The 19,748-nt window shown below is 41.7% G+C and overlaps 2 protein-coding genes across 3 annotated transcripts; one reads left to right on the top strand and one right to left on the bottom strand.

The window, feature by feature from the left end:
- Positions 1-6,506, top strand: efhc1 (EF-hand domain (C-terminal) containing 1). The gene is made up of 10 exons (XM_063001097.1): positions 1-239; positions 3,049-3,270; positions 3,356-3,643; positions 3,735-3,884; positions 4,305-4,497; positions 4,634-4,854; positions 5,506-5,646; positions 5,726-5,939; positions 6,078-6,242; positions 6,361-6,506. Exons 1-10 carry the CDS (start codon positions 177-179, stop codon positions 6,384-6,386), a joined length of 1,683 nt encoding a protein of 560 aa, XP_062857167.1. The 5' UTR covers positions 1-176; the 3' UTR covers positions 6,387-6,506.
- A 981-nt stretch (positions 6,507-7,487) lies between these two features.
- On the bottom strand, positions 7,488-17,008 carry tram2 (translocation associated membrane protein 2). 2 transcript variants are annotated; one of them, XM_063001095.1, is made up of 11 exons: positions 16,852-17,008; positions 13,633-13,696; positions 13,420-13,529; positions 13,003-13,119; positions 11,916-11,974; positions 11,358-11,442; positions 11,175-11,245; positions 10,950-11,054; positions 10,120-10,263; positions 9,775-9,932; positions 7,488-9,220 (listed from the first exon to the last, which is right to left on the bottom strand). In XM_063001095.1, exons 1-11 carry the CDS (start codon positions 16,969-16,971, stop codon positions 9,144-9,146), a joined length of 1,110 nt encoding a protein of 369 aa, XP_062857165.1. In that variant the 5' UTR covers positions 16,972-17,008; the 3' UTR covers positions 7,488-9,143. The 2 variants fall into 2 exon arrangements, with proteins under 2 accessions (XP_062857165.1, XP_062857166.1); XM_063001096.1 differs by lacking the exon at positions 7,488-9,220 and having other exon boundaries at positions 9,781-9,898.
- Between the last annotated feature and the right edge of the window lie 2,740 nt (positions 17,009-19,748).

The raw sequence follows: 19,748 nt of genomic DNA, 5'->3' as shown, positions 1-19,748 counted from the left end.
TTCCATGGAGACCTCGGCTAACAAACAAGACGGTTTAGCTAAGCTGGGTGTCTCAGGGGAGTCGGTTTACTTGTGTTTATTTTTACATTTTACTCTTTTATTCTGGATAATTGAAGCATAAAGTAGTATTTTTAAAAACATTTAGAACGTTTAGAGCAGTTTTAAAGAGCATTATAATGTCCGCGTACACAACCCACGGTCTTCCGTTCCTGCCGGGTAACACATTCCGGAACACAGCGGTGAGATTCTCCAGCTTCCATCCACACACCAATACAAACATGTACTAGTTTTTATAATTGCTCGTGTTTTGCTTATTACTAAATAATTTCTGTTAATTTTGTTAACAAAATACTGTGAGGGGAAAACAAGTAGCCTATTTTTGTTTCTATTTATATTAAAAATGTTTATATATATATATACAGTGTATCACAAAAGTGAGTACACCCCTCACATTTCTGCAAATATTTTATTATATCTTTTCATGGGACAACACTATAGAAATAAAACTTGGATATAAGTTAGAGTAGTCAGTGTACAACTTGTATAGCAGTGTAGATTTACTGTCTTCTGAAAATAACTCAACACACAGCCATTAATGTCTAAATAGCTGGCAACATAAGTGAGTACACCCCACAGTGAACATGTCCAAATTGTGCCCAAAGTGTCAATATTTTGTGTGACCACCATTATTATCCAGCACTGCCTTAACCCTCCTGGGCATGGAATTCACCAGAGCTGCACAGGTCGCTACTGGAATCCTCTTCCACTCCTCCATGATGACATCACGGAGCTGGTGGATGTTAGACACCTTGAACTCCTCCACCTTCCACTTGAGGATGCGCCACAGGTGCTCAATTGGGTTTAGTCCATCACCTTTACCTTCAGCTTCCTCAGCAAGGCAGTTGTCATCTTGGAGGTTGTGTTTGGGGTCGTTATCCTGTTGGAAAACTGCCATGAGGCCCAGTTTTCGAAGGGAGGGGATCATGCTCTGTTTCAGAATGTCACAGTACATGTTGGAATTCATGTTTCCCTCAATGAACCGCAGCTCCCCAGTGCCAGCAAAACTCATGCAGCCCAAGACCATGATGCTACCACCACCATGCTTGACTGTAGGCAAGATACAGTTGTCTTGGTACTTCTCACCAGGGCGCCGCCACACATGCTGGACACCATCTGAGCCAAACAAGTTTATCTTGGTCTCGTCAGACCACAGGGCATTCCAGTAATCCATGTTCTTGGACTGCTTGTCTTCAGCAAACTGTTTGCGGGCTTTCTTGTGCGTCAGCTTCCTTCTGGGATGACGACCATGCAGACCGAGTTGATGCAGTGTGCGGCGTATGGTCTGAGCACTGACAGGCTGACCTCCCACGTCTTCAACCTCTGCAGCAATGCTGGCAGCACTCATGTGTCTATTTTTTAAAGCCAACCTCTGGATATGACGCCGAACACGTGGACTCAACTTTTTTGGTCGACCCTGGCGAAGCCTGTTCCGAGTGGAACCTGTCCTGGAAAACCGCTGTATGACCTTGGCCACCATGCTGTAGCTCAGTTTCAGGGTGTTAGCAATCTTATTATAGCCCAGGCCATCTTTGTGGAGAGCAACAATTCTATTTCTCACATCCTCAGAGAGTTCTTTGCCATGAGGTGCCATGTTGAATATCCAGTGGCCAGTATGAGAGAATTGTACCCAAAACACCAAATTTAACAGCCCTGCTCCCCATTTACACCTGGGACCTTGACACATGACACCAGGGAGGGACAACGACACATTTGGGCACAATTTGGACATGTTCACTGTGGGGTGTACTCACTTATGTTGCCAGCTATTTAGACATTAATGGCTGTGTGTTGAGTTATTTTCAGAAGACAGTAAATCTACACTGCTATACAAGCTGTACACTGACTACTCTAAGTTATATCCAAGTTTCATGTCTATAGTGTTGTCCCATGAAAAGATATAATGAAATATTTGCAGAAATGTGAGGGGTGTACTCACTTTTGTGATACACTGTATATATATATATATATATATATATATATATATATATATATATATACCGATCAGCCATAACATTAAAGCCACCTCCTTGTTTCTACACTGTGTCCATTTTATCAGCTCCACTTACCATATAGAAGCACTTTGTAGTTCTACAATAACTGACTGTAGTCCATCTTGTAGATGTAAAGTCAGAGACGATCGCTCATCTATTGCTGCTGTTTGAGTCGGTCATCTTCTAGACCTTCATCAGTGGTCACAGGACGCTGCCCACGTGTCGCTGTTAGCTGGATATTTTTGGTTGGTGGACTATTCTCAGTCCAGCAGTGACAGTGAGGTGTTTAAAAACTCCATCAGCGCTGCTGTGTCTCATACCAGCACAACACACACTAACACACCACCACCATGTCAGTGTCACTGCAGTGCTGAGAATGATCCACCACCTAAATAATCTGCCCAAATAACCTGCTCTGTGGTGGTTCTGTGGGGGTCCTGACCATTGAAGAACAGGGTGAAAGCAGGCTAAAAAAGTATGTAGAGAAATAGATGGACTACAGTCAGTAATTGTAGAACTACAAAGTGCTTCTATATGGTAAGTGGAGCTGTGAAGTGGGTTGAGTTATGCAGCTATGGGAAATACCCACTGACAAGAAAGGATAAGCTATAAACCCCCAAAATGTTTAGCAGCCAAGACTTATCGATGCCAGAGTACATTAAGGCGGCGGTGCCTGGTACAGATCAACAGATGAGCTACTGTGACTCATACTGCTAATTATTTTAACCCTGGTGAAGAAGTGAAATGTGTCACAACACAGTGCACTGAACAGTGCTGTGTATAGAGCAATGGAAAAAGTTTGACTGGTCAGATGCTGGCCAGTGAATGCCGTGCAGCCAGCAGAGGTCAACATAGTGCAAAAGGGAATTGAGTATATCCAAATTAAGAAACTGCAAAAGGAAAACAGGCTACTGACTGAAAATCATGAACAACCCTCAAACCTAATCCGAAAACAAAATCCATACTTTATCTGTAATTGTCATTCTTTCCAATGCAGAAGTCAGCGTTCCACAAAGCTCAGACTCTGTCCTATAAGAACGGCTATGCACTGCCCCTTCGGCCAAAAGTTGGAATCGGACAGCAGCCCTTGATCTCAGAAACACTTCTTCATAATGAGATGAACCAGCTCATTAATCAAACTTCCGGCATGTCCCTCAGCACCTCCACCCACACACCTCCAACCGACTTCATCCCTGACTATGTTGCCTACGACAAAAAGGTACCCAGCAAGAAACAAGACTGCTTTTCTGCTCAGCACCTAACTACCTTCCACGCTATAACCTGTACACTTCCTACCATTTTAGGTGCTACGGTTTTATGGCTACTTCAAGCAGGAAGTGCTGGACTCTCCAGATGAGCGCTGGCGTGTGCGTCCCGTGTTGATTTATTACCACCTAGAGGACGACAGCATGTGCGTGATGGAACCTGAGGTGGAGAACTCTGGATTGCCGCAGGGGAAGCTGCTCAAACGTCAGCTGCTGCCTAAAAACGAGCGTGGAGAGCACTACCACTGGAAAGACCTGAACCTTGCCATGGACCTGTGTGCGTATGGAAGCACGTTCAGAATCACACATTGTGACGCCTTCACCCAGGTACCCATGCACACCTCATACACGCCATGATTACACATTCATTAAATTGGCCTATTATTATGACAAATACAAAAATGAATTGTATTTATAGGAGTTTATGGAGAGCCAGGGTATGGTTCTGAATGAGCCTGAGTCGACCCCCTGTGACCCTTATACCACTCGTCGAGCTCAGCCTGAACGCTGCTTCGTCACCCCATCAGACTATGACCATCTTAAGCAGTTTCTCACCATGGACCGCAAGGTAGTACACACACACACACACACACATAAACACAGCAAAAAGTAAAAGGAAAATATGCATGCTGGTTTACTCAGGAATAAACACTTTATGGCCAAAAGGTGAACAACTGACCATGACCATGATGGACAACCCATTTGTAAAGGCCACTGGAGTTTCTCTGCACAAGACAAACTCTGTTTTCATTTCCCTAAACTTTGTGCAAAGGGGAACAGTCCTGATGGAACAGGAAGGAGCCTTTCCCAACCTGTTGCCACAAATTTGGGGGACTATAATTTTTTACATAACTGATATTACACACTTATTAATATTACACACCTGTTAGCTATGAGTGTGCATTTATTCTCACCGGACACTTAATTAGGAAACAGTTGAAGCACATAATCAGAAGGGGTGTTCACTGACATGCAGAAATGTGTGTAGGTGTTGCGGTTCTTTGCTCTGTGGGACAACTCTGATTCTGTGTACGGAGAGAAGCGTCCTGTAATCATACATTATTATCTGGTGGATGGTTCAGTGGAGATCCGTGAGGTTCAAGAGCCCAACAGTGGCAGAGACCCTTTCCCCGTTCTGCTGCGTAGACAGAGGATACCGAAGGACATCAAACCGACCTGCAGTAAGTCTCACATACGTACATACACAACTAATGGATTTTGGTATAGGTATGTGAATGGAATAGAATGCCATGTCCAGGGTGTGTTTCTGCCTTGCCTCCAGTGTCCTCAATACTTGGGTTGCTCTTTTCCTCTCAGAACCCTTCCCTACCTGCATTCTGGAATTTTCTCCACAAGACGTTCAGGAGTTCTACTGTCCAAAGGACTTCTGCATTGGGGAGGAGCTGAAGCTCATGGGAAAGCATTTCCTGCTCTGTGACACTGACGAGTTTACGCGAAAATACTACGAGCATCATCATCCCGACATCCTGCTCAAGCCTCTTCCCATGGAGAAGAAAACCCAGCAAGAGAGCCGCAGGGTGAATACGACTTGTTTTATCTGTCCATCTGTCTCACCATACTGTTGAGGTTCAAATGTTCATCCAATTGTGAAGGAAAGGTATTTAATGGCAGCAGGTTTTTGAAAGGTTTAATTTTTTCACTGTTTTATCCTAGTCTGGGTAATGGCCAGTTCCCCGGGAAAACACTGGGTGCGAGACCGGAACACCCTGGACAGGGTGCCACATGATAGGATACATCTTGAGATGGGATGATGGCTAAGGCCTCAGGATGGATTAGCATTCAAAACAGGCTAATTACTGGGAGGAGCCACTGCCAGTCTCTAGCCTGGATAAAAATAGAAGGGTTGCTTTAAGAAGGGCATTCTCACTGGTATAAGGAGGGCCGCAGGCTAGCACATGCTTTCTCCGACATACCCTGGCCGAACGTTCACACTGTCCAACGATACTCTCCCTGTGTTCCTCTGCCACTCATGTAGAAGCTTTGAACCAGACATCAGAAGTTGCTGATTCTTCTTCTAGGCTCCTCTCCATTCATTCTGTCTCTTAAGCATTCAGCCAGACTCGAGTCGTGTCAGTGATGGGATAGCTTATTGGACAGCTTCATCTCCCTACACCAATTTTTTAGATAACACCTCAACTCTACTAAGTGTTGCTGTTTGATCCTTTCAGGTGATCCCACCTTACAACGGCTTCGGCTTACTGGAGGACTCGCTCCAGAACTGTTTCTCTCTGATTCCAAAACCACCTAAGAAAGATCTACTAAAACTGCTTGAGAATGACCATAAAGTCCTGCGCTATGCTGCCAAGCTGGTGAGAATCTGCAGTCTATACCCTCATTAATACAGATGCCAACAGTGCTCAGCTGTATCAAGCTTCTTTCTGCTTGTAGGACTCCCAAAATCCTCAGGATGAGGGCCGTCGCTTTGTTCTTCACTACTACCTGTCTGACGACATGATCAGCATCTTTGAGATGCCCAGACGCAACTCGGGCATCGTCGGAGGAAAGTTCCTGGAGAAGACACGAGTCCCCAAACCGGGATGCACACCAGAGAACCCTCAATACTACAAACCAGGCGACTTCGCCATTGGAGCCACGGTGGAAGGTACGAATACCTGAGGTTCCAAAAACTTATCATCCTCTACACCCATAGCGATGTAAAGCTTGTTTGTCTGTAGACATTCCCAGTTAAGTCCTTATTACATTTCATCACATGACTTTTCCTCTCTTTACATCTTCTAAGTTTTCAGACGTCGGTTCATTTTGATGGAAGCTGATCAGTATGTGCTCGACTACCTTGAGTCAGTATCAGAACAGGAGCGAATTCCTGAGCAGACCCTCTCTTCACTCAGGCAAGCTCTAGGGCAAAATGCTGTGAACCCAGAACAGCCTGAACCACTGCCCACAGGTAAAGTACACCCATCCAAAAATACCAACTAGCTCATAAACATCAGTGTGTAAAGCATGCTTAACTAGCTAGCATACTACAGTCCATGAACTTTTACTGGATGTGTTTCTCTTTGCAGATGATGGAATTGCTAGTTCTTCTTGAATGTTCTCCAGCAGAGATGCCTCCTTCTCCTTTAGACAAATGAAGGTTCTTTACTCTTTCACTGTCAGTCCTTTTAATTTCATTCTTAGGTGTTGAACTATTAAATTGTCATGCCATGTATTTATTTATTCTTTTTTATTTTTGTTTTATCCTGGTCAGCATCACAGTGTGTCCAGTAAAACCCATTCATCTTCACCTCCTCACTCACAATCAGTCAGCCAATCAAAATTCTGCATGCTTCTGGGAGGTTGGAGTAAACCAGAGCATCTAAAGGAAACCAGCATGGAGCTAGAGGGAAATGCAGTGATCTAAGGCAATAACTGAACCCAGGTCTGGAGGACCCACGCTGCTGTGTTGGACCCACTCTTACCATTTCAGCCAATGACCTTACAGTCATGCACTTATTTTACTCTAGATATTCAAGTGGCACCATCAGTGGTGCTTCAGGTAGTTTGGGTGCCACACAGCAACATGGGTCCTGAGGACCTAGATTTAAACCTTCCCCTGTTACTGTCAGTGAGGAGTTAGACACAGGTTTCCTATTGGTCCTCTGGTTTACTATTTCTATTACAGCCAGTATATGGATTTTCTGCTCCTTGTGATGCCTTGCAATCCAAATGCATCTAGTCCGGGGTGTACTTCTGTCTTGTTCCTGGGGTTTTAGAGTAGGCTTCAGACCCACTACAGCTCTGATCAGGACAAAACCATTATTGAAAATGAATGCTTCAGAAATATTTGCATGCACCTCATAGACCATACAGTACAACTCAACATTAATTCTGTGATTATTAAACTTCCTGCCTCACTGAAATGATTACTGATAATACAGCTACATATCTGTGGAAATAAACTGTTCAAGTCAAATCAGAAGTTTGTGACCTGCCTGAGACCACATACAGCCAGCTCCAGATTTATTGTCACCCCTGTTAAAAAAAAAAAAAACTAAATACATGATATGGCATTGTGCCTTTGGCTCTTCTCGGTCGGGGCAGGGTGACCTTCATGCTAATCAAGCAACGGCAATTAAAATAGCAACACACCTGACAATGCTCAGCTCCACTGACTGGGGACAAGTGTAAGTAACACAAACCATGCCAGCCATTGTTAAATAAGACTTACGATTTATTATGACTTAGTTGAAGACCAGATCACATTTCATGCATATTTGCAAAGGGTTCAGAAACTTTTTTGAATAAGTACATATAAAAGTAGAAAAAAAAAACAGAGTAAAGGGTTGGTTGTGAGTGGCATGTGCACCCATGCAATTGGCAACTTTTTAGGAAAAATGGACCTTGAAGATGAGATGTCTAGGTCTCTTCACTTTGTGATAGATTTCAAGTAATGGTTAGATAAGAGTTGCACACAAGAGCTAGACAACAAACCAAAGCAGACCTGCTGAATCATTAGGGTCTAACATTTAAAAACATACTGAGGAAGGCAAAGGTCGTCATGAAGGGTGGCACACATGCCACTTTAGCACCTTGTGAAAGAAGTAGATTGGTGAAAAAAATAAAATGAACCACGTTTTCCCCTTTACTCCAATGTAAATGATCAGCCCAGACATGTCTGATGTGCCACTTTTGTTTTGCTCTGGCGGTACCAGGTTGAAGGGGCATATTCCTGGCCACATGAGACTGGAACGCTGGCCCTCGGCAGCATGTCTATAAACGTCAGGAAATGCAAACAACAAGCAATCTTAAATATGTTGTTTTCAGGCTCCATCTTTCATATCATGATACAACTGTGTTTTCTAAAAATTTAGAGACATATCCATTTATCTTTTGCACTCAACCTCAGTCGCATGCACAACACCCATGCTGGCTAGCACGTGCCTCCTCAATACGTTCAGCTGACCTCTGAGCCTTGCAGAAAGGTTTAAAACGTATGACAGCGCACGCTATGCTCTGTCTGCATCCTCTCTGTGTCCAGCTTCTCCAGGTACAACAGTTTCCTGAGTGTTTGTGTTGCCCTGCAACGGACTGGCTCCCAGTTTAGTTTATTTCTCCCACCTTGCGCACAATGTATATGGGTGGCAGCAGACCCACAAATCTATGAACAGTAGCATCAGACCTTGAGTGCAAAACTCAAAGAACTGGACACCAGACCTGTCCCAGCTGATCAAGCACATCTGAACCTGGGAAATTGTGTGCATTTGTAATGCTCTTGTAATGTCATCTGAAACATAATATTGGCACAAGCCTAGTATAAACATACAGTGAATTTATCAAAACGAGATCTAACCAGGACATTCAGTTATCCCTCTAGCACTGTTGGCACATACCAACCGTACACATAGAAAACAAGCCTTTGTCTTATCTCTGGGTTGGGACTGAAGCAAAAAAGCCACTACATGCAAAAATCAAGAAATCCTCCCTTTTTAATTTCCCCACTTTGTGGGTGACCTGTAATTCTGGGTATCGTTCCAAGCCCACGGTAGCATGTTTAATCCTCCCAGGTCTGGCCAGTACAGTGCTGTTCAATAAACATGGCTTTTGGATATAAAGGCTGAAGGGAAATGAAGACGTGACTAACAAAAACAGCAAATTAACAACAAGACTTACAAAAAATGTAACAAATACTGATGAAGTAGAAAAGCAAAGTGAGCATGGGCTGTTGAGGGTGCCAATACTTTCAGATGGCAAATCCTCCGAGGAATGTCATAGCACCATCAGTCCTCTGAAGATCGGAGCAGAAAGTGGCGGACCAATTCCTGTTCCTGTCCTTTAAAAGGACGCTGGTCTGATAAAAGGAGCAGGGTTACGGAGCTTTAAGCTTCTTCAGTCTGGGTGACGTGCCGTTCTCCGTCTTCAGCGAGCCGTTCTCATGGTGACTGACTGCAACAGACACACACACACAACAATAGGAGAATATGAAAAGGACTCAGTGCAAGACATTTACACAATCCTTCTAGTTTATATACAGCCGTGGGATCTCCAAACACAGAAGCAGCACTTCAGAGTTCTAAGTAACTTCACTTTATGACCTAAAGAGTGTGGAACCATGATAAAGCAAATCCAGAAAAATCTGATATAAAAACTGTTGCAAAATATCAGTCTGGAAAGCATTAAAGCCATTTCTTAAATTTGAGGACTTTATCAAACCACACAAGGAGTGATTATCCCCAAATAGAAAAATAACAGAAGTGTGTGTATGTGGGGGGGAGGGCCTCTAACACGTTTAAGTCTTAGTGACAAAAATCTATGTAATATCCCAGAAAAAAATATCTGCCTCGGTGTTTAAGACCCCACAACGCAAAAAGTTCTTATACGACAGTTGTGAAAAAATACCTGGATGATTCTCATAGGACAATGTTCTATGCCTGTCCAAAGAATTAGGAAATTTAAATTGTGTTAAAAAGCAAAAACATCAGTTAAATAAAGAAAATTACCTGATTCACGTTTGAGTGAGCGGGGGATCTGTTGCTTGGCGGCTGCTCTCTTTTTGGCCTGCTCTAGTCTATACTCGCGCGTACGCCTCAACTGGAAACAGAAAAACTTCCACAGCAGCCATGACTGTGTAGAACATACCAGGAACAGCACCAGCAGTCTGCGCGCGCGCGCGCGCACACACACACACACACACACACACACACACGTAAGCACATGATCTGGATCTTTGATATGTTTGATGTTGTGTTGTAGCTGGTGTGGTGTTTGTACTGGTGTGGTGCGGTTCTTGTGCTGTGGTGTGGTGTGGTGCTTGTCGTGGACAGTGTGGTGCCTGATGATCAAACCTGATGGGAAGTGTGTTGAAGTTTCCGGCCTCCCAGTCCAGCGTCTGGTTCTCCGAACGCGTCAGACCAAAACCGACGGACAAGAACATGAGCGTGAGAGATACCATCCGGGTCACCACGAACCCTACTGACCACATATCAAACCTGCACAAATACACACAATACAATACTGTGAAAAAGTAATTGCACCTCTCCTCACACCAGATGAGAAGTAAACACTTTAAACATGTTATACAAAAGGAACCTTGAATTAAAACAACATGTCACATTAGCAACTCCACCTACCAGTAATCAAAATGTAATTGGTAAGCCAATTGAATTCACTGAACACAACCAGGTTTGATTTTGTGTATAGAAACTGATGTTTGATTGTGGACAGATTTGGTGTATAAAGCACAAAACCTGGACCCTGAAGCAATGGTGGGGGAGTAATACGGCCTGATGAAGCAAAGGTGAAGGAGTAACATGGCCTGATAAGTCAATTTTTCCTGTCGGACCCACTGGCAACAAGGTTGGAATACCCTGGACATGGAATCAATTCATCACAGGGCTTTAGCCAATCAGACACAGCCAATCATGTCTGTGTAGACAGCCAGCCAGCAGATAGAACCGCTGAGATTAGAACCAGGAATAATCAAAATATATGAAATGTGCTTTAACTTTTGTACATTCAGTTCACATGCATTAAATAAGTGCAATTTGTATTCTAAATAAATATTATTATTCTAAAAGTTTGCATAGGTCAGTAGATTGTTAAAGGTTTCTGTTATTGTCTCTATTGTGTGTATGTAAATCCATCAAGCTTCATATTGGGGGGGCGTATATCTTACATTCTGTGATGGGTTTCATCAACAAAGTAGGTGAGTCTGGAGAGATGGAAGCCTGTCTCAGACAGATACTGCAAGAACAGCAGCACCAAACCCACACGAGTCAAACTACCAAGAGAAACACATCCAGACAGAGAATTAGACACACGAAGACATAACACACCAAACATGTTCGGATGGTTTTGAATTCTCTCAGCTGTGTAGGACTGAAAATATGTTTGCACTCACTTTAAGAGATATGCTGCCAAGATGTGAGACAGGTACAGGCAGATGTACCGCAGCTGGCGAGGAATCTCCTCCTGCAACAGGTGCAAACACACACACACACACACACACACGCACACAAAAAAGCTATTAACCTCAACCATCACCCTCATACAACACAGTTCAATTCATGCAGTTCACCCTCACCTTGCGTACTTTCTGGAAGTAGAGCTCAGGCAGAGCGTGGAGCCAGTATGCCAGCTGGGTCAGGTAGAAAAACTTCACCTGGAACCTGTAAGAAAGTGTAGAAGCCAAGTTTTAAGTGACTGAATGAACAACTGGAACCTCTTTGTACAAAAAAATACAAAGAGTTTTGTAATTGCAAAAGGGATTGTGGTGATTCCACCTGAGAAAGGACTTGAGGCTAGAACTTCATTCTAGTGTGTGATGTAGCCCAAAGTGTATTTAATTCTCCACCTCTAGGCTCATGTCTGGCACAATTTGAAACAATGAACTGCTTTAAGTCTCTTATGTAACAGTTTAGATCATGCTAATGCATTATTAATTTGCCTAATTTGATTTAGCTTAAAACATCACTGTGTCGTCACTTTACGTCTCATTTTACTAAAATTTTAAGCCTCGTTTCCTGTGTCCTGATTTTCTATTTCTCACCCCCTTCTTCCTTGAGTCCTCGAAACAAGGGAAGAAAACAAGCCGACGCATTAAAGAAATGGGACGCACCCAGTGTGTCAGTGTGTGTTTTACCTCAGGTGCACATGAGGGTAGTTTTCCCATAAGCTGCTTGGATGGAGAATGTAGCCCTCCTGCAGACAGACGGATGGACAGACAGACAGAAAGAAAGAATATCATGAAGTGTGTATAGCTGGATTGTGCTGTCAAATATAACTGAAAAATGTCAGTGCAGAGATTCAGCCTACATTAAGCACATTGGTAAAAGTGGCACAAATCTAATCACGTCTTCACTCGTGTGACCCAGATTTCTTCTTTATTATACAGTAGGAAGTAAAAATCTCATGTAATGTGATGCCAGACTCACTGTCATTCTTTGTATCCAGGCCTTCGTACTTTGTAATAAGAACAGCTTTTGATTGTGATTCATTAACACAAACTACACCCATGATGGCTGCTCTGGTGCATATGAAGTTAAATAGAATGAGATTTGAGATTCAGCAACAGACTAAAGGAAATGACGCACACAAGCTAGTACAATACTTACTTAATAATACTAAAAATACACAATAAATAACATGTTATTCAAACACCATATTCAGAGGCATTAGATGAAGTTTACTAGCCTACTACCACCAAGATCTGGGATCCAGGGTTCGAAACTTAGCGGTCAGCATGGACATGATTCACTAATGTCTGAGAGGGAGATGGCCAAAACAGCCTAGCCACTGGCAAATGCACATGTCAGTGCGCTCTCAGTGCTGGTCCCAAACACAGCAAGGGCATCAGAAGTGAAAACTGTGCCAAGTCTAGTATGCAGACCAGATCTGCTGTGGCAGTCCCAAAAAATATAGACGCGGAAAAAAAAATTACCAAAAGGTTTAATTTATATTAGTCAAATCAAGAAAAACACTTATGCTAAATATTATACATTCATATATTATATATTAACTAATATATTATACATTATAATATGTACTGAGCAAAAAAACTAACACATCTGTCAAAATGTTGTGATTTGCTGATTAAACTGAACTGAATGCTGAGAATGCCAGTAACTTAAATCATTATATATTTATTTATATATATGTATGTGTGTGTGTGTGTGTGTGTGTGTGTGTGTGTGTGTGTGTGTGTGTGTGTGTGTGTGTGTGTGTGTTACCGTAGCTAGGATGTAGAGACTCCATACACTGGAGACGAGGTAGAACACACACAGCTGACCGGACTCATTAAACTTAGTGTTCTTACTCTTGGACAGGTGGAGACGTCTGTTCATTTTCTAAACAAACAAACATGCACATTATTAACAGTTATTTTATTAAAGTATATTTATATATGTTTGTTTTTAATAATATAAAATACACAGTTTGGCAAATGTATTTGGACACCTGACCACTAGCTTGTTGGACATCCCATTTCAAAAACAAAATGGTATTAAAGGTGAGTGACGCCTACATATGTGATCTTCTCATCTACAAGAGCCGCTCTACTGAGAAGGTTCCTCACAAGTCTTTGAAGCATGTCTGAGCAAATTTGTTTACACAACTACACTACCCACAATGCCCCTGCAGCAACTCACATCCAGTATGTACTCCTGAACAACAGCATGCAGGATGATGGTGATGAAGAGATAGAACAGCACGGTAGCACAGTCTTTCCAACCGTAATGGTACAGAGTCAGCTCTGCATCTGTAACACACACAAGCACACCTCACCATCATAATCATCCAACAAAGTGTGTATGCATATGTCAACGTGAACATGTGTGTGTGTGTGTGTGTGTGTGTGGTACCTGCAGTTACTGTGCTGATGTTGTACTGAGGCTGAATGAAGAGAATGGCTGTTTTTGCAGTTGCCTATAGAATTCAAACAAACAAACATAAATTAATGAGGGACCTCTCAGATGTGCAGCTGGTAGTGTGGTTGCTGCAGAGCAACATGGATCCTAGAGACATAGGCTCAATCCTTGCCCTTATTCATGGTCTGTTAGGTATGTGTAAAAATGTCAGAAGGGGCATGGTGTTACATGAACCTAGCCGAAGGGGAACAAATATTAGTGCAGCCTTAGTCTCAAGCCCAGATAAATAAGAGGGCTAGGTCAGGAAAGGCATACAACATAAAAACTGTGCCAAATCAAATAAAGGAAGAAATGATCTGCTGTGGTGACACCTAACAGGAGCAGCTGAAAGGAATCATTCAATCATTCATTAAAGGAAAGATTTTAGTATTGAAGAAACCAATTATTCTTACTTTTGACCGATCAAACTGAAACACAACAGTAATAATATACACACGTTTTCACATTTAAGTTCTTTCATTTAATTTTCTGCATATTTTTGCAGCACAGATTATTTATTCAGGGTGCAGAAAGTTCTGTAACACTATGTAACTGAGTCATGGCATCCTAATTCTTTGGATATGACTGACTACAGCTGGTGATTTCACTGTACCAATATAAATAAGGCCAGCTTGACTGCACACATTGCAAAACAAGGAACCAAAACATATATAAGAAAACCTACAAAAAATCTGTGACCAAATGTTACAATTCAAAGGTTATTTATTTGCATCTTTATGGTCAACTATTTTTTGCTGATCACATGGAGAAAATAAAATAAGTTAAATGTATTTGCATTTTTGTTATTGCTGGGGGTTCTCCCCGTGTCTGCATGGGGTTCCTCCGGGAGCTCTGGCTTCCTGCCACAGTCAAAAAACATGCAAGTGAGGTGATCTGGAGATACAATATTGTCGACAACTGTGTTTGACATTAAACTTGCGAACTGATGAATCTTGTGTAGTGAGTAACTACCGTTTCTGTCATGAATGTAACCAAAGTGTGTAAAAACATGACGTTAAAATCTTAATAAATCGAATCTCAGCTCTGCCTTGCCGGCTGAAGGCTGAGCGGCCACATGAACAACGATTGGCCGGTTGTTCAGGTGGGCGGGAGTAAAGCCGGATGTGGGTCTCTCTCTGTCAGACACTGTCAGACAGTGCAATTACAACCTCTGCTGGCTGATTAGAGGCGCCTGCACAGAGATGAGGAAAGAGTGCTCTTAGGGTGTGTCTCTCCGTACACAACGCTAGGTGGCACAACACTCGTCAATGCGTGGGTGATAAGATGCATGCGGCTTGCTGCCCACGTGTCGGAGGGGGCGTGGGTTAGCTCCGATCTCCTCGGTCAGAGCAGGGATCGGCATAGGCAGAGAGGAAGCATGATGCAATTGGACGCGCTAAAAGGGGAGAAAATGCATATTTAAAAAAATCTTAATAAATAAATAAATCTTATTGCTGGCGGTCCTCTTCCTCTTTTACCTTCAATCGTTCCAAGCGTAAGTGTCTTTTCTAATGATCTGGTTCTTCTGATAATGTGTCTACAATAAGAGCTCCTCAGTTTGGTTATCTGGGCTTCAGAGGAGAGGTGATTCTGATTCCAAACCATCTTTATATTTTACACTCTTAAAATGAGCCACTTGTTTAAATAACAGCTTGCAAACTATTGACATTCCAACAGTCCTGAAGGAATCCTCAAAAATATGCGGATCACTTGTTGTTTCCTTTACTAAATCAGCTAAAAATGTAAATCATTTGGCTCTGTTCTTGTGCCCGGTTGTGTTCATGAGGCTGAAGAGAAAAACTCTTCCTACTGAAGCTGAGACTGAAACGTGGCACTTAAACGAGCTGCTCAGGGTCTCGGTGCATCTGCGCAAAATGAACGCGCAATAAAAGACAAAACACTGATTCTAATTTCTTTTCCATTAACTATGAAACCTGGTTCTTTAAAATCTGCAAACCTCACACTGTAAGCAGGACCACATAGATTTTGGGTTCTGATGTTTGCTGCATTTACTCATCAAAAATCGGATTACAGGGAAAACATGATATCGTTGCCCACCCAATATTGCACAATTATTGCGCAGTGTGAATCAGATGTATAAAACGTCCATAAACAACCAAGTGTCTCTAAATCACATGCATTAGAATAATATTAATAAAGCTTAATTATCTACAAGATCGAGGGGTCTAGAAGTAAACCATGGCTATTTGTAACGTCGTGGTGCAAAAGTTTAGGAACCCCTGATTAAACCCAATGTTGGACTGATTTTAAAGAATAAGACATGATCAGGCCACTGGAAAACAAACTGGAACACAACAGTAGTAATATACACATGCTTTCACATTTAAGTTCTGTTATTTAAGTTTTTGCAGACCTGTTGGGGCAAAATATACATAAAGCGACACAGATTATTCATTTGGGGTGCAGAGAGTTCTGTAATGTCATGTAACCTAATCATAACATCATATATGTTATATCATACCATCCTAATTCTTTAGAAATGAATGATTGACTAGAGCTGGTGATTTCACTGTACCAATATAAATAAATATATTCGTTATTCATATGTGCAATAATAATAATGTAAGTATTTTAAGTATTTAATTATGTGTGAAATAACTTTTTAACTTCTATTTGCAAAAATGTTCTTCTTTTTTCTTTGTTTTAAGCTAGTAGAGTGTTTATTCTTTCTACATAAATGGGTGCTACTGTAAGAACTGCAATTTCCCTCTGGGATCAATAAAGTATTTCTGATTCTAAAGGCCAGTCTGACTGACTGCAAACATTACAAAAATACATGGAACAGTGGACTTCTGTCAAGGCTGGTAGGAAAACCTGAACATACAAGGTCTCATTTATTCTATTTCAAATTATTTTACATTTTAAATGTGCTTTTAAACACACTGTACACTCGTATTCGTATTAAGTAAATAAATCAGCAGGGTTGAGGCATGTTTAGGTTTGTTCCCTGTATGGGGACGTGAAACTTATTTCCACAATCAACACAGCATGTGACTTGACCAAAAGTGCTCAAACCTTTGTATAAAACAGTAAATAAAAGTGAAGTTTACTGCTGTGTCTGATCGGACGTGATTTGCTGTGAATCTGGTGTGTGAGTGGAACAATCAGCTGAGTGAAAACTGCAGGAAGAATAAAGGAAACTCTTGAACATACCTCAAACATCAGGCCAATTAAAATAAAGATCACCAGAGTAAACACGATGTCTGCATGGTTCTGAATGAGGAACTCCTGGCTGAAGAAAGGATAGCTCTTGTTTCTTCTCCGAAAAGCCATTTCAGAGCTTCAGTTTGTCTTAATTTCTCCTTTTTTTTCCTCCACTGCTTCTGCTTCAACAACTTCAGTCACTAAACTTTCTGTCCGCTCGGCTTCTTAAAGGCGCAGTTCACTACATTCCTGACCACTGGGCCATAAGGAAAAGCCGTTTCTGTTTAATCCCGCTCCTATATGTGGTGCATTTAATAATTATTATTCACTTAAGAGATCTATTTGTTTAGAGCGAAACAGTAAAAGTATCTACGTATCACCCAGCATTTGTTTGAACTCGGTTTAAAGTCGGCACTAGTTCTTTCCTCGCGTATTTATATTTTCTTCCTGAGTGATGCGGATTCACGGACTCATCGTCACTTGTTTCCCGGTGGACCAATCAGGTGGCCGCTTTTTGGAGCCAGAATCCAAAATGTCTGCGCCATTTTTATGTCAACACTGAGTAGTAAAGACGAGAAATTTACAGCCAATGTGTGTGTAAATGTGTGGAAGAAGGGTTTCAAACCATGTTATATGCATCTCACGTCCATGAAAAAAGAAGACATTAACATTTTTGGCATTTAGCAAGCGCTTTTATCCAAAGCGACTTACCTTACTGTGACATTATTTTCAAAGGAGCTTTATTAGCATGACTGTTGTAGTGGTTACAGTATTGCCAAAGCATTGAAAAGACATTTATATAAATATACAAAAAGAAAAAATTTTAGGAAAATATAAAATTTAAAAAAAGAAACAAAACAAAAATAGAATAAAAACATATGTGCATATCAAACATTATGTCTGTGTGGGTCCATCAGGGCTGTTCCTGTGTTTGCATGGATCAGTTCGTGTCTCAGATTGTGGCAGGCAGATACGTACTGAGCTGCTACAGTGCTGCTCTTCTTCTCCTCTCCCAACATGATGAACAGTTTCTGGTTGTTGGTGAGGGAGCAGAATTCAGGGTGAAGTTTCTGAAATGTTTTGGTAGTACACCTCCCAAATGTGAGTGTATTTTGGACACTCAGGAAGTGCAGCTCAGTCTCTGTGGTGTTGGTGTTGCACTGTGTACACACTTTGTTCCGTGGGGAGCCAGGAGTTCCTGTAGCGTTCCGGTCTCGATGGCCAGCTTGTGAGCACTGAGTCTGTATTTAGTCAGTGTGGTTCTGTGTCTGATGTCAGTCACTGTACTCAGGTAATCAGCTACAGTGTACTGTCGATTTAGGGCCGAATAACACCGCATTTTACTCTGTGTGTGTGTTTGGCTTCTCCAATAACTGAAGTACTTTTCTTTTTGAAGTGCTATAATAATTTTGAAGTGCATTATACTGTCTAAGCTATTGAGGGATAAGGGTCTTGCTCAAGGTGGTGGGGCTTGAACCAGCGACCTTTTGATTACTAGTCCAGTACCTTAACCACTAGGCTACAACTACCTACAAGAGGCATAGAATTTTATACACACACGGTGAACGTTGAATACAAGTTGTTCTCGAAAATGCTGGGTTTCACCCCACTTGCTACGGGCGTTTTACAGACAGAAAGTGCTCGGATGAGGTCGAGAAAAGTGTCACACGGTGCCCTGAAGCTCAAAATACAGAGGGAGGCAGGTTTGTGCCATCCTGTATTTCCTCTACAAGAACCCCAGATCTTGTATCTCCAAATCTCTTCACTTACATGTCTTTTGCCTGTAAGCGGAAACTGGAACCCCTGAAGGAAACCCACGCAGACACGGAAAGAACATGCAAGCTCCATTCTACACAGAAAGGACTTGGTCTGCTCCACCAAAGTCAAACCCAGGACCTTCTTGCTGTGGGGAGTCAGTGCTACCCACCGAGCTGCCCCCTCAACACACACACACACACACACACTGTAGATGTGAGGGTATATAGAAGAACATATCTTTATGTAGCAAATCAACAAAACATCAAATCTGACCAGTGAAAACCAAACTTTGGCACACAAGAATGTGTTTGAATGTTTTCCACTGGTGGATGATTGGAACACAATCTGTAACACAACTGTAAGATCTTTTATAACCTTATAAGTTTTTTTGTTTAATTTTTGAAGTTAATTTTTGAATTTAGATTTAACATGCTGGTGAATTACACAGTTTAATGATATAACGATCTGTGCAATGTTCTCCTAATTCATTGTCAGTGATTTCGATGGGCACCTCTGTGCCTATATAAAACAGTCTAGTTTGACTGCATTATCTGAGCCACAAGTATTTCAATAAAAAAGTCTGGGGAACTCTGTACATAGCCAATAATAATAACCACAGCTAAAGACTAAAGCTTAAGTTTAGGAGGAGTTGTAATGTTTTTTTCAGCCCTGCTTCCAATTGCCTACCTTCCTAAACATTTGATTGTGTTTCTATGCTCTAACCCTCATTAACAGCCTATAGATAGATAGATAGATAGATAGATAGATAGATAGATAGATAGATAGATAGATAGATAGATAGATAGATAGATAGATAGATAGATAGATAGATAGATAGATACTTTATTTATCCCGAGGGAAATTATTGGGTTATTCATGTGGTTAAACTAGTGTGTTGGAGCAGAAAACAACCAAACTGTGGAATGTAGGGAGGATAACCAAGCATTGGGAAGTTAAAGTTTATTCACTCTCTGATTAGTCTGTTTATGATATTGCAACACTGCTAGCAGGGGTGCAAGGAAGGGACAACTTAAAATCATTTAGAGCGTTGGGTTCTAAACTGTGGGATAAAAAGAGGTGTTATCTAAGCTTGAAATGTTTTAAAGTGACACAAATACAATATAGAATCAATGAAATGAACTACAGTC

This window comes from Trichomycterus rosablanca, chromosome 9, assembly GCF_030014385.1.
Source record: "Trichomycterus rosablanca isolate fTriRos1 chromosome 9, fTriRos1.hap1, whole genome shotgun sequence".
Lineage (NCBI taxonomy): Eukaryota > Metazoa > Chordata > Actinopteri > Siluriformes > Trichomycteridae > Trichomycterus > Trichomycterus rosablanca.
This window is presented reverse-complemented; position numbering and strand designations above follow the sequence as displayed.

Excerpts from the sequence above, each read along its gene's own strand:
- efhc1 (XM_063001097.1), top strand. The coding sequence starts at position 177 with ATGTCCGCGTACACAACCCACGGTCTTCCGTTCCTGCCGGGTAACACA. Across the intron at positions 240-3,048 it reads ACACATTCCGGAACACAGCG|AAGTCAGCGTTCCACAAAGC; the intron begins GTGAGATTCTCC and ends TTTCCAATGCAG. Across the intron at positions 3,644-3,734 it reads ATTGTGACGCCTTCACCCAG|GAGTTTATGGAGAGCCAGGG; the intron begins GTACCCATGCAC and ends TTGTATTTATAG.
- tram2 (XM_063001095.1), bottom strand. The coding sequence starts at position 16,971 with ATGGCTTTTCGGAGAAGAAACAAGAGCTATCCTTTCTTCAGCCAGGAG. Across the intron at positions 9,933-10,119 it reads TTCAACACACTTCCCATCAG|ACTGCTGGTGCTGTTCCTGG; the intron begins GTTTGATCATCA and ends GCGCGCGCGCAG. Across the intron at positions 9,221-9,774 it reads CTCACTCAAACGTGAATCAG|TCAGTCACCATGAGAACGGC; the intron begins GTAATTTTCTTT and ends TGTCTGTTGCAG.